The sequence below is a fragment of the Hemicordylus capensis genome, chromosome 4 (assembly GCF_027244095.1).
Source record: "Hemicordylus capensis ecotype Gifberg chromosome 4, rHemCap1.1.pri, whole genome shotgun sequence".
NCBI classification, from domain to species: Eukaryota; Metazoa; Chordata; class Lepidosauria; order Squamata; family Cordylidae; genus Hemicordylus; species Hemicordylus capensis.
Genome location: NC_069660.1, coordinates 94,781,829 through 94,796,082, shown reverse-complemented (window position 1 = coordinate 94,796,082; position 14,254 = coordinate 94,781,829). Strand labels below are relative to the sequence as shown.

The 14,254-nt window shown below is 44.8% G+C and overlaps 1 protein-coding gene across 2 annotated transcripts in view; it reads left to right on the top strand.

Annotated features, from left to right (window-relative positions):
• Window positions 1-14,254, top strand: part of SLC1A7 (solute carrier family 1 member 7) — a 114,382-nt gene that overhangs the window by 50,503 nt on the left and 49,625 nt on the right. For both annotated transcript variants that reach the window (XM_053248397.1, XM_053248396.1), the window contains 2 exons: window positions 5,335-5,377; window positions 7,860-8,079. In XM_053248397.1, coding sequence (XP_053104372.1) covers window positions 5,335-5,377; window positions 7,860-8,079 — 263 coding nt within the window. The remainder of the gene's footprint in view (window positions 1-5,334; window positions 5,378-7,859; window positions 8,080-14,254) is intronic.

The window sequence follows — 14,254 nt, the reverse complement described above, 5'->3', positions numbered from 1 at the left end:
AGTGTGGTAAAAAGAAAATGAAAGGGAAAGCCAGGAGAATCATTTCACAACAGAATGTATGGAATTTATTTAAAACCACAATAATAGAAGTCCAGTTAGAAAAGGAGGAAAGGTACCACCAACTCTAGAAGGATGCCAGCATGGCTAACAGGTAAAGTAAAGGAAGCTATAAAGGGGAAGAAGATTTTCTTCAGAAATTGGAAGGCCTGCCAAAATGAAGGAAACAGAAAGGAATACAAACTCTGGCAAAAGAAATGCAAGGAGAGAGGAGACATTAAGGGAGGCAAAAAGAGGGTTTGAGGAACATTTAGCTAAAAGCATCAAGGGGAATAACAAAAACTACTTTAAATGCATCAGAAGCAGGAAACCTTAGATGATGAGGGAGTGAAAGGGATTATTAAGAGGGATATGGAAATTGCAGAATAGCTAAATGAGTTCTTTGCATCTGTTTTAATGGCAGGGGATACTGAGCGTATACTTGTACCTGAACCGGGCTTCTCAGTGACAGAGGCTGCAGAACTGAGTCAGACAGAGGTGATGAGAGATGATGATCTAAACTGTCTGGCGTGGGTGGGAATTAACAGATTGCCAGGGCCAGAGGGCATCCACCTAAGAGTCTTTAAAGAACACAAATGTGAAATTACTGACCTCCTTGCAAAAATATATATATCTATATTTCTCCTAGGTGTGCCTGGGGAAAATGCTTCTCGGCAGCCCAGCTGATTGGCTGGGCTGCGGAGGCGCCTGACTGGCTGGCACACCCAGGAGGAGGAGAATTGGCCGTCCCACGCTGGCGAGCCTGGCCTGGCGACTGGTGGTGGCTGCAGACTCTAGCGAGTGAGAGAGGCAGGTGCGGGGGGAGACAGAGTGAGTGAGAGAGGTGCGCAGGGGGGAGAGACAGAGCGAACGAAAGAGGCATGGGGGGAGAGACAGCGCGAGCGAGAGGCACGGGGGGAGAGACAGAGCGAGCGAGAGACGCGGGGGGAGAGACAGAGCGAGCGAGAGAGGCACGCGGGGGAGAGACAGAGCGAGCGAGAGAGACTCAGGGGAGAGACAGAGCGAGCGAGAGAGGCGCGGGGAGAGACAGCACGAGCGAGAGAGGCGCGGGGGAGAGACAGAGCGAGCGAGAGAGGCGCGGGGGAGAGACAGAGCGAGCGAGGCACGGGGGAGAGAGAGCGAGCGAGAGAGGCGCGGGGGAGAGACGAGAGCGAGAGAGGCGTGGGGGGAGAGACGAGAGTGAGAGAGGCGCGGGGGAGAGACAGAGCGAGCGAGAGAGGCGTGGGGGAGAACAGAGCGAGCGAGAGAGGCGCGGGGGAGAGACAGCGTGAGCGAGAGAGGCGTGGGGGAGAGACAGAGCGAGCGAGAGAGGCGCGGGGGAGAGACAGAGCGAGCGAGAGTTGCGCGGGGGAGACAGAGCGAGCGAGAGAGGCATGGGGGAGAGACAGAGCGAGCGAGAGTTGCGCGGAGGAAACAGAGTGAGCGAGAGGCGCGAGGGAGAGACAGAGCGAGGCGCGGCGGGAGAGACAGCGCGAGCGAGAGGCGCGGGGGGAGAGACAGAGCGAGCAAGAGAGGCGCGGGGAGAGAGACAGAGCGAGCGAGAGAGGCACACAGGGGAGAGACAGCGCGAGCGAGAGAGGCGCGGGGGAGAGAGAGAGAGCGAGAGAGGCGGGGAGAGAGACAGAGCGAGCGAGAGAGGCGCGGGGGAGAACAGAGCGAGCGAGAGAGGCGCAGGGGGAGAGACAGAGCGAGCAAGAGAGGCAGTGTGGGTGGGCTCTTGTGGGGGGACCAGAGCAAGTGAGATAGCTGTGGGAGGACCAGCCAAATTCTCCCAACTAACCCTCAAAAGGAAGTGAACTACCGCACATGCTCTGTGCGGGTTCAGCTAGTATAACTTAATATGTAACCTGATCAGGCTTTGTACCAGAGGTTTGGAAAGTAGCCAATGTAACACTGATTTTCAAAAAGGGATCTAGTGGGGATCCAGGAAATTACAGGCCAGTTAGCTTAATGTCTGTTCCAGGCAAATTGATGGGAAGCATTCTCAAGGATAAAATTGTTAAGCATATAGAAGTACTGGCCCTGCTGAAGGAGAACCAGTTTGGCTTCTACAAAGGTAAATCTTGTTTCACCAACCTTTTTGAGTTCTTTGACAGTGTCAACAGGTGTTTGGATAAAAGTAATCCAGTTGACATAGTATACCTGGACTTTCAAAAACCTTTTGATGGGAGGAAGGGATGGGGGGAAATGGGGGAAAACAAAAAACATTTTAAAAAATTAAAAAGCTTTTGACAAAGTTTCTTATCAAAGACTCTTGAGAAACCTTAGTAGTGATGGAATAAGGGGACAGGTTCATGTGTGGATTGGGAAGTGGTTGAAGTGCAGGGATCAGAGGATAGGTATATATGGACAGTTCTCTAAACTGAGGGAAGTAAGAAGTGGGGTCCCACAGGGGAACCGGCGCTTTTAAATTTATCAGTAAATAATCTAGACAAAGGGGTAAACAACAAGGTGGCCAGGTTTGCAGATGACACCAAACTATTTAGGGTAGTGAAATCCAAGAGAGATTGCAAGGAGGTCCAAAAGGATGTCTCCAAACTGGGTGAGTGGGTGACAAAATGGGAAATGCAATTCAGTGTTAGCAAGTGTAAAGTGACGCATATTGGGGCAAAAAAAACCCCACCCAACTTCACATATACGCTGATGGATCTGAGCTGCCAGTGACAGACCAGAACAGGGGTCTTGGAATTGTGATGGACAGCTTGTTGAAAGTGTTGACTCAATGTGCTGCAGCTGTGGAAAAGGCCAATTCCATGCCTGGAATCATTAGGAAGGGGATGGAAAATAAAACTGCTAATATTATAATGCCCTTATACAAAACTATGGTGCAGCTACACTTGGAGTACTGCATACAATTCTGGTCACCACATCTAAAGAAGGACATTGTAGAACTGGAAAAGGTGCAGAAGAGGGCAACCAAGATGATCAGGGGCATAGAGCACCTTCCTTATGAGGCAAAACTACAACACCTGGGACTTTCTAGTTTAGAAAAAAGACGATTGTGGGGAGTCATGATAGAGGTCTATACAATCATGCATGGTGTGGAGAAAGTGGATAGAGAGAAATTTTTCTCCCTCTCTCATAACACTAAGTAATACTAGGGGCCATCCCATGAAACTGATTGCCAAGACATTTAGGACCAACAACAGGAAGGACTTTGTCATACAACACATAATTAACCTATGGAATTCTTTTTCACAAGATGTGGTGAAAGCCACCAACCTGGATGGCTTTAAGAGGGCTTTAGATAAATTCATGGAGGACATTTCTATCAATGGCTACTAGTCTGAGGGCTATAGACCACCTTCAGCTTCAGAGGCAGAATGCCTCTAAATACCAGTTGCAGGGGAGTAACAGCAGGAGAGAGGGCATGCCCTCAGCAATTCCCTGTGGGCTTCCCAGTGGCATCTGGTGGTCCACTGTGTGAAACAGGATGCTGGACTAGATCAGCCTTGGGCCTGATCCAGCAGGGCTGTTCTTATGTATTGTAAGATATTCCCCTTAGAGGATGTGGCCGCTCTTGGAAGAGAATCTGCAAACTTGCATACAGAAGGTTTCAAGTTCCCTCCATGGCATCTCCAAGACAGGGCTGGGCGACACTCCTTCCTGTAACCTTAGAGAAGCCCCTGCCAGTCTGTGTACGTAGACAATACTGAGCTAGATGAACCAATGGTCTGACTTAGGGATGTGTGAGCCCACTCGAGGTTGAGCTGGCTCAAGGTCAAGCTGGAGGTTGAGCTGGTTCGCACCCTGCTCAGGGTCAAACTCGAGGTCTAGCCAGCTCACACTCAAACTGCCCAGCTTGAGAGCTTGCCTTTGAGCTGGACCGGACCCTGTTTGGCGCAATGCCGAGTCGATCTTGCCAGTCTGGTCTGGGGGCGGTCCTGGTTTCTTTCTTTTCTTTTTTTAAAATGGTGGACTTACTCCCATTGCCTGGCTCTGCGGGATGATGTCATGGGAGGGTCTCCTGATGTCCCTCCCCCTCCAGACATTTTTGTCAGCCTCCCCTGTCTGTTTTTGGCCCATTTGGGGCCATTTTCAGCCCTATGGGCCTCTCTGCAGTGGCAGAGGCCATTTTGGAGGCTGCTGTGCATGCCCAATGGCCATCTCCATGGCTGGGTCATGACCCAGGATACGTAGATGGCCACTGGGCATGTGCGGCAACCTCCAAAATGACTGCCACCACTGTGAAGAGGCCTGTAACAGGTCAAAAACTACCAGGGGAGGCCAGTGGGGGAGGCGGGACATCAGGAGACACCTCCCAGAAACACCACCCCCAGAGCCCAGCAACGGTGGTAGGTCTGCCATTTCCCCCTAAAAATCTTTTTTTTTGTTCCCCACCCCCACCCTGAGCTGGGCCTGATCCAGCTCTAGTGTGCACAGATCTGGACCAGACCAGATTAGGTTTGAGTCTGATTCTACTCAAACCGAACTGGGTTTTCCGGTTTTGTGCACAGCTCAAGTCTGACTCAGTATAATACAGCTTCCTATGTCACCCAGTCAGTTTCATGCCTGGACAGCGATTTGAACTTGGGTTTCCCCGATCCTAATCCAACATTCTAATCACTGCTCCATGTTGGCATGCATCACAATATACATTTTATTAATATTTATTTAACATATTTGTATGCTGCCCCAAACCTATGTCTCTGGGTGGAAAACTTATGTCTCTCACACATATGCATGTGTGAGCCAAAGATAATATGCATGAAGTGAGCCACTTCATGCAGATGTCATCAAGTAATGAATATGCATGCGTGAGCCAAAGATAAGTAAACCTGTGTTACACAATGTTAATGTAAGATGCCAGGGCTTGGATGAGTTTCTAATTTTCTGCGGATATACAGCCATGTGGGACAACCACAGAGATTTAGCAACTTATGTACTTCTTTAAGTGTGAGCATGAAGGATCCTGCCTGCATGGAACTAGATGGCTTCCAGGCTTTCATCAGCTCTGTGATTCCAATGCTTATTCATGATGCAGCAGAGTAACAACATTTAGAAATTACCAATTTCTATTAACATAGTGGCATCAATTAACAGAAAAGTCATATGATTCCACATTTGGCACAACTGCATGTTACAGGTTCTGCAGTGGGAAAGATTAGGAAACAATTGAACCCATGAACAATCAAAACCTGTTGTTTTACTGGCTACATAATATCATAGAGGTATAAACAGCTGCATTAAAAGAAGGTAGCTCAGAAAGACTGCTTCTCAGTCATGCAAATTGTACCAATTCCCTTGATGATCAATGTTCTTGTTATCTCTTTTCAGGAACATGTTTCCTGCCAATCTAGTTGAAGCCACTTTTAAACAGGTGAGTGCTTGGATCTCAGTACTGGCAATATTAAGGTATTTCCTTCAAATGAGCAAGAAGTAAACATAAGAAAAAAAGATGGTATAAAACCTGCAGTGTGTATCAGAGTTTAATGCAAGTCTATATGAACTAACAAGAGTTTTCATACTGGGTTCAGAAGGTTTTGGTTAAGGTTTAGGAAGAGAAATCTCTTCCCCAAAAATGAGATTGCGAAAAACCAAATGGTTGACATCCTGACTAATGTTGCACTTGTGCAACAGAGTAGTCCTAGTGCAAGATTGTGAAGCTGCACAAAATTATGGAAATGCCAAAATTGCACAATTGCATAAAAGTTTCCTGCAAAACATATAAGGTGTGTCAGAGGTTGCATACCTTGTTGCACAAGTGTAAGTAAGTAAGTAAAACTTTATTTCGGTCGTAGACCAGCAATACAACAATATTAAAATAATAATAATAATAATAATAATAATAATAATAATATAATATAATATAAAATCAGACTGTTGCACAAGTGCTACTGTAACACTAGTCTGAGATACAAACAGGGGCATAGCCACGATTAGACGACCGGGTTCAAAGAACCCGAGCCACCGCCCCTCGGGGCCATGCCACTGACACCCCACGTCTGATGTCAGACACAGGGGGTGCTGGTTTAGCTCCCAAGCAGGGCTATGCAGCCCTGTTCAGGAGTTAAATGGCTGGCGCTGCATTTGCACTCCCTAAAGGAAGGGAGTGCCGCTCCTGGCCACACTGCGAACGCAGCGCTGGCCCCGATCTAGCTCCCGAACAGGGCTGCGCAGCCCTGTTCAGGAGTTGGGTGGCCAGCGCTGTGTTTGCAGCACGGCCAGGAGCAGCTCTCCCTGCCTTTAAGGGAGAGACGCCCCTGTTCGTATCACAGACAGGGTTTGTATTCCCTTTAAGACAGGGAAGAGCTTCTCCTGACCGCGCTGCAAATGCAGCGCCAGCCATTTAACTCCTGAACGGGGCTGCATAGCCCTGCTTGGGAGCTAAACCAGCACTCTGTGTCTGACATCAGACGTGGGGTGTCAGTGGCATGGCCCCTGAGGGGCAGTGGCTTGGGTTCTTTGAACCCGGTCGCCTAATAGTGGCTACGCCCCTGTTTGTATCCCAGACAGGGTTTGTATTCCCTTTAAGGCAGGGAAGAGCTGCTCCTGGCCATGCTGCGAACGGCCTGGATCTAACTCCCGAACGGGGCCGTGCAGCCCCATTCGGGAGCCAGACCATGCCCTCTGTGTCTGAAGTCAGATGTAGAGGGCAGGGCGAGCGGTGCTGCAACTGGACATGGGACACCCCTGTTCTGGCTCCGCTAGTGGATACAAACCCCAGACTTGGTGCAACAATCTAGCACAATAGCTTTGCACCATATCAACAACCTTGTGCATGTGCAGCATTAGTCAGAATATTTGCCAGTTATTCCCCTTAATAGTCATAGCTCTTATACGCATATGGAGGTCAGTAGCTGATCAGACTTTATCAGGAAGTGGAAACTGAAGTGACACAACCGTCTAATTCTCAAAATTCTACAAGCCATAAATACCATCAAGATGAGTCTCTCTTTTTTTCCTTGTTTTGCAGTAGGTCTCTTGATGACTTGCATTGTATAGAAGCATCTCTGTTGTGTTTAAATATACCATAAAATAGGCCTGCACAACTCATTACCCACCAAGCTGAATACCAGCCATGTATGGCAGTTCACCAGGGAACTGATAAACATCCTGTTTTTGCTTCCTGGTAGCCCACAATATATGACTGAAGGGCTACATTTGGCTTGATGGGGAACAAACTTGAAGGTCTGGTATAAAGCCTGCAACATTCAGGGCTTGGTTCAGATGGTCAAAGTCACCTCACATACTCTCCTGCATCTCACAGATAAAAATAGGGGCACTTTTGCATGCTTGTAACATGTCTAAACTCATCTCAAAGATTACTGCTTCAGCTCACATGGTGCACTCTGGAGCACACTATTACATGTTGTTGAAGATTTCTTCTGATTTATGCATCATTTTATTCATACATCCTGCAGTGGCCTGCCCTGCACTAACTTCTGAATCAGGTGTGTTAGGTTTTTTTTGTTTTGTTTTTAAGTATTGTAAAACTGATGCCTTTCCAACCCTATAGGAGATTCAGTATTTTTTCCCCTCAAAAAAATTAAAAATGTTGAATAGAATGTTCAGTTTCACAACAGATCCTATTGCATTTATTATTGATAACAAAATATTATTTTGTAAAATACATTCAGAAACATACATACATTCAGAAACTTTCGAACTCAGATACATTCAGAAACATTTACTATCTGAAAAGGTAGTTATGGAGAAAATAGAAGGTATTCTTCAAAGAAAGGAAATTCCAATTTTCAAATTTTCTCCTCTGAAAATGTCCATACATTCATTCTAAAAAATCCTTAGAACACAGCAAAGTATCCTGCCACATGTAATGGAATTTTTTCCTGATTTTTCAGTACCGAACCAAAAGCATCCCCATTGTCAAAGCCAACAAGGCACAATCTGAAAGCTCCACTCACCGAATCATAATCTACGGGGTTCAGGATGAAAATGGATCCAACATCCAGAATTTTGCCTTGGATATCACACCACCACCAGAAGTGATATACAAGTCAGAGCCAGGCACCAGTGAAGGCATGAATGTGTTGGGAATTGTAATATTCTCTGCCACCATGGGTATGTTTTTTAAATCTATAAATCACAGACACATTTGCACTTAGTAAAGTGATTGTTTAAAGCAGAAAAGCAAAATTTTTGTTTGGAATTCCTGTGACATCCCCTCAGCCTCCCTTGGTTTACTAGTTTCCAAAGCTTCTGCTAGGAAAAGCATGATTTACGTAGTTGAGCATTATGACCTGTGTAGCAGGTGTGCCCCTGAGTACTGTGGTCTTGTATGATAAAGGCAAAAAGATATTTGTGACCAGTGTTCCCTCTAACAGGGTTTCCTAAATGATGTTGACTACAAATCCCAGAATCCCCAACTACAATGGCTTTTGTTTGGGGATTATGGGAGTTGTAGTCAACAACATCTGAGAATCCCTGTTAGAGGGAACACTGTTTGTGACTATGATATAACTTTCAGTTAATTTATATTTCTAAGCTCTTTTGTATGGTTAGTTAGCTCGATATGTGATACTTTGTGCTGCTCAGATAAGGACCTTAATGAATCTGTCTGATACAGCTGATAATTCTTTATCTTTAAGAACAGATGCTTCAAAAGCTAAGTCCTTCCTACTCTGGGGGAAAATGGTAAATACAAGATATTTGGTTCTGTAGTCAAGAGGGAGACTTGCTAGAATAATGGGGTTTTTTAGCTGTTGAGTAGCAGATGCTGTAGCTGAATCTTTGAACACAAGTATTCAGGATTGAAATTCCTTCTCAAATTCAAGTAGCAATAGCAATTTGTTATTTGACTACCCCAGCAATTTTTGATTATGAAATTGGTAGAATAAATTCAACATATCAGCCAAGCTTACCAAAATGAGAATGAATGAGAGCCCAGACTCTGGGTAGACTGTGGCTTGTGAATCTGCCAGGCCATACTGTAGGCTGTGTGCCCCAGCAGCCAGCTTGCAAGAGACACTACTCATGTAGTAAGGCAGCTTGAATGAAAAATGGACACATAATGTAGGTTCAGATTGTGCTCTTGGTTGGCTTACAGGTTGGAAATTAATAGTGGAAAATGACACAGGTGTATACAAATCTTAGTGTTCCAAGTTAAACGAATTGCAACATGTACTGGATCTTTGCAGGAAAGTTGTTTTTCTTCTAAAAATAAGTTGCAGTTCAAAACATTTTGTGAACTGCCCAGAAAGAAGTTCTCTTTAACATATCCCATTAAAATGAATGAGAGCTGCATAAGAGTATTACAAATTACACTTGAAGGAGAACATCTGGTGACTAATTCCATTTTTGATCAATTGAGCTTGTTAGTTATGACTCAGGCCTATTACCCTAATTTCAGAAAGACTTAACATTTTACTGAATTACCCAGTCCTGTCAAATGTTGCCAATAGTTATGACATTAGATTCTGAATTATTACAAAATTGTTACTTTAATTGAAGTAAAAATAATTGCACTCCTGTATAGGATTCAGTTAAGCAGTTCCCAGTCTATCCTGCAGAGAGCAGCAGAATATTAACAAGTTTACCACACTGTGATTTACCCCCCAAACATTTTCTCTGGTCTGGCTGATAATTTTAGCATAAAATTCATAAATCTAGTTGGTCTTAGTTATCATGTACTTGTACTGGGTACTTGTGCTAGATTTCACAGAGAGGGACATTTCATGGAAGATAGCAATAAACTGGTTTTTGGAACAAAATTGCCACCCTGGGTATTTCTTTGCAATCGGAAAGGCGGAATATAAATGTGTGTAGTAATAAAAGTTATTGTAGCAGATAGGGCCAAACTACATGTTAAACATTTAGTTTGACCCTGAGTGTGTGATTTAAAATAGACATGTGCACGAGCGGGTCATGCGCAGGCTGGCAGAGCGGGAGCAGTTCGCTTAAGGAGCTAGTAAGAAGCTCCTTACCTGCTCTTCCCTGCCCTGCCACTTTTCCAGGTGTGGCACCTGGTCCCCATTCCCCAGCTGGCCATGCGGGCTGCAGCGTTGTTCTCTTCAGCCTCCACGTGGTGTTGGCACACACATGGCCAGTGTGCATGGTGCCGCATGGAGGCTGCAGGGGATAGGACTCCTTGGGTTATAGGAAAGCAGGGGAACTTGTGTGGAGGTAACTGCCATAGCTCAAATTGGGTAAAGCTAATATAATTTGTAACTACAGCCATGAGTGTCTCATATGAGAAAATATTATCATTATGCCCAGACCCACAGTTGATGTTCTTATAGACTGTAGCCTTTTCTCTTTCCCTTATTTTCTTATTCTTAATATTCAGATGAAAACACCCTGTTTTCCAGATCAAACCCTGCACTACTCCAGAGGGGGACTGTCCCCTCTTTCAGCTTTCAACGAGTTTGCTATTTCCTAATAAGCCCAACCTGGCTTCAAATCCTGAACTGCCTTCAGCTTTCGGTTAGCAGGAAGGAGCAACATAGGTCATACAATATATTGTGTCCTAAAATTTATGGCTAGATTAATATTAGCTGGCAGTATGGTTGTGAAATGATTGGTTATGTGTCTTAGTCAGCTTGTTCCCCTCTAAATCAGGGGCAGTGCAATTTCTTGAATTTAGGTTATACAGTATACGCAGATGTGAGCTCTGGAGCTTGGCTTGTGTCTAGCCTGCACTATTTAATCACTGATCATAGGACTTGACCTCAGACCGATTCCTCCAGTTTCTTGGCAAGGAACCTGGTTCAGTTTCCAATTGCTGTAGAGATCCATTCTCTCTTTCCCCCAGCCACACTAAGATACTGGGCATGCTTTCACACCTATATGTTAAATGGGCTTTAAGAGCTTTCTCTTGTGCTGATTATGTGGACATTTGAGCATTATACATGTTAAATGGAAAGCAAAGGAGAATTGTTTGTTACTTGAGTGTGTAGTTTGGTAATATAAGTTAAACCCAGTTTTAGGCCTTGTGTGAATGTGGCTGGAGTCTTCCAGTTGCTGCTGTTTGGAAGGACTTCTTTTGTGTGTATGCACCAGCCTAGGGCTCAGAGTGGAAGAAAGAAAAAGGGAAATGGAATGGTGATCTATCTGAAAAGAAGCAGAATTGCATCCCATATCACCTCATTTTGAGCACTGCTCTAACCATTTACATCCATGGTTATGAAAGCACGGGCAGTGAGCAGAATCACACCGACTGGCCCTGGCCTTGACTATTGGAAAGTGTGCTTTGGATGTTTCTTATTGCCTGGATGGCATGTGGGAGGAGGAGGTGCATTGCACCAGCAGCATGGTGATATTTATGCCCTTTGAATGTCTGTGCCCTTCGAACTTTCAATATTCAAGCAGGCATGCACATTTTTATATTTGTGGAGCAGCCACTGAAATTTCCTTTTAGATGTTCACTAAATCTTCTTCCTGAGCATTTTGAAGAAGCAGCCAAAATCGTTGATGTTTAGGAGAGTATTTGTGTCGGTTAAAGCATATAGCTTTCCTTTTAAAAATCATTCATAGCATAATATTAAATCATATTGCAACCTGCCCTTAAACTTTTTTGATAAGTGGAACATCTATTGAAATGAATAAACAGGAGCTTGTAAACTTTAGAAGTTTTAATGTACTGTATGAAAAGTTAGCAGTAGGTAATTATTTCTATGACCCTCTAGCGGTTTCTTAAATATGTCAATTCCTTGCAATGGCAAGTGGTCAGTTACTCTGTATAGACATTTGACATCTGGAATTTTATATACAATTGGTTAATGTCTGCTGAGGCTGCCAAGAAAGGCTTGTTGGCTTTTGTCATCTAGACTTTCCATTTGAATCTGGCTGAAGCAGCCTCCAAATGTACTTTAAGCCATCACGTAGTCATATCTTAATGTCTAGTGGAAAGATATATAACAGGAATTGAACCAATACTACAATTAATTACTTGGGAATTGTGAGGACTTGGTGCAACTGGCCCTCAGTCTAACCATTCATTGCAACCAAAAATACTTTTAAACCTATGTGACTGCATAGGCTTGCAAGTCACTAAATCCTTCGTCACTTAAAAGCAAGTCCAAAACTTAGTAATGTGATAAAAAGGGCAGGTAGGCGTGAGGTGGGACTAAAATAACTGATAGAGATACCCAAAACATATAGTAAAAACAAGAACAGGTTTACTTGAATTGAAAAGTTTTTAAAATGCAAAAACAGTACAGGAGCAATAGCTGAAAGATGAGGTTGGCAAGAGTACAAAAAATAAAAACTGCAAACTTGCTAGCCTTCTATGTTAAGGCCTAGCAGGTTTCAGTAAAACCAGTTCCCTCACTGCTACCTTCTCTAGCAGTTTCGGCCTGATCTCATAATGCTAATGTTCTAGCCTTCTGGCTCACACAATGCTCAGCAGCAAACAATCTAACAGAACTTTTCTCTCCCCTCACTCGCCATCTTGGGCTGTAACACTGTCTCCCTTTTATTCAGTTCTAAAGGGATACCTTGGCCAATGAGAGAATTTGTTACCTCAGGCAGCTAGAAACTTCTTTCTCTGCCTGGAGGCAACCAATAGTGACAGTCGACAACTTTCCCTCCAAACCTCTGCAGCTGTCAAATTTTACCTCAGAGCTGCTTGTCAGAGGTAGCAACATTTTTAATCCTTACAGAGCTTGGAGTGGACACAGAAAAAGGCAAGTACAAAACAAATTACAAACCATAAAACAAAATGGGAAGGGGTCATTAATTCACCCCTTTTAAAGTGGAACACTAATCCTAGCAATGAATCAGAGTGCAGCATTAATTTTAAGGTTTGGTTCGTATTCAGTGCTTAGTCAGATGCTTTCAGTACAGACTTCGTGTATACATCAGGTTTTGTGTGATCTGCCCAGAATCTTACAGTGTTGTCTGGTTTGGGCATGGGAACCATAGGAGATGTCCACAGACTTAAAGAAGGTGTAATCAGATTCATTTTCAACATATCTGCCACCTCCTTCCTAATGTTTCCCAACACTTTGCCATTAATCCTGTAAGGTAGTCTGAAGGGTAAATGGTTTCCAGTGTCAATTTTGTGCACAGCTAAAGTGGTCTTGCCTGATTTGTTCTGCCAGAGCTCAGAGAACTCCCACAATACAGATTTTATTTCTCCCTGTCAGATTGGCAGATGCTGTCAGACAGTGGTGTAGAGAAGCCGTCGGTGGTCCTGGTTCAGCCTGCTGCCTTGGCCTCCTGCACCCTGGCCACAGCCCCTGCAAATGACATCCCCAGGTGAGGAAATGGGGCCGCACACCCCATTTGCAAGTCAGCTTCAGCCAGTGCTGCATTTGCAGTGTGTCCAGGAGCTCCATTCCCTGCTTGGAAAGGCAGAAATATGCATTCCCAGCCAGGCTGGGAACCCAGTGTTGGCTGAAGCTTCTCAAAAATGGAATGACTCCCAAGATCTGTCACATTTAGTGTTGATTCTAATGGACACTGTTTTGGAAACAGTACATTACAATGGTGTGTACATTGTGGTGTAGTGAGTGGTTAGAGTGTTGAACTAGGACCAGGAAGACCTGAGTTCAAATGAGATCCTTTCAGCATCTTCCTATAGCGCTGCTGCCCGATATAGGTGTTTCACATAGTCTGGTGTTTCCCATAGTCTGGGAAACATACCAGCGGGGATTCAAACTGCCAACCTCTGGCTTGCTAGTCAAGTCATTTCCCCACTGTGCCATTAGATGGAGATAAGAGAGAGAAGTTAGCTGTTGTGTATGCTCCTGTCAAGCTTCTAGGGAGTTTATGTGGTTGTTCTGCTTGTAGGACCTAGCAGGCTCTCTGAAGTGTCCTGTCTGCAAAAGACCTTGTCAGGCTTAGTCCTGGGCAAGGCCTCTGAGTCTATAATATCCAACCGTTTACTCACATTTTGTGGATATTTCCAGGGCAGATACAGCAGTATGTCACCATATGAAGATCCCATCTTTGTCACCACTGTTAAATCCTCAGGCCACACAGAATACTGGACATGACCCCCCTGTAACAGAATGCAGACAGGACGCTTCAGAGAGCTTGCTAGATCCTACAGACAGAACAATCTCACAAACCACCTAGAGGTTTGATAGGAGCATACACAACATTAGCAATATGGGTTAAAGTAAAGTGTGACATCAAGTCAGTGTCGACTCCTGGCAACCACAGAGCCCTGTGGTTGTCTTTGGTAGAATACAGAAGGGGTTTACCATTGCCTCCTCCTGCACAGTATGAGATGATGCCTTTCATTGTCTTCCTGTGATATAGGTACCGGCAGGGATTCGAACCGGCAACCTCA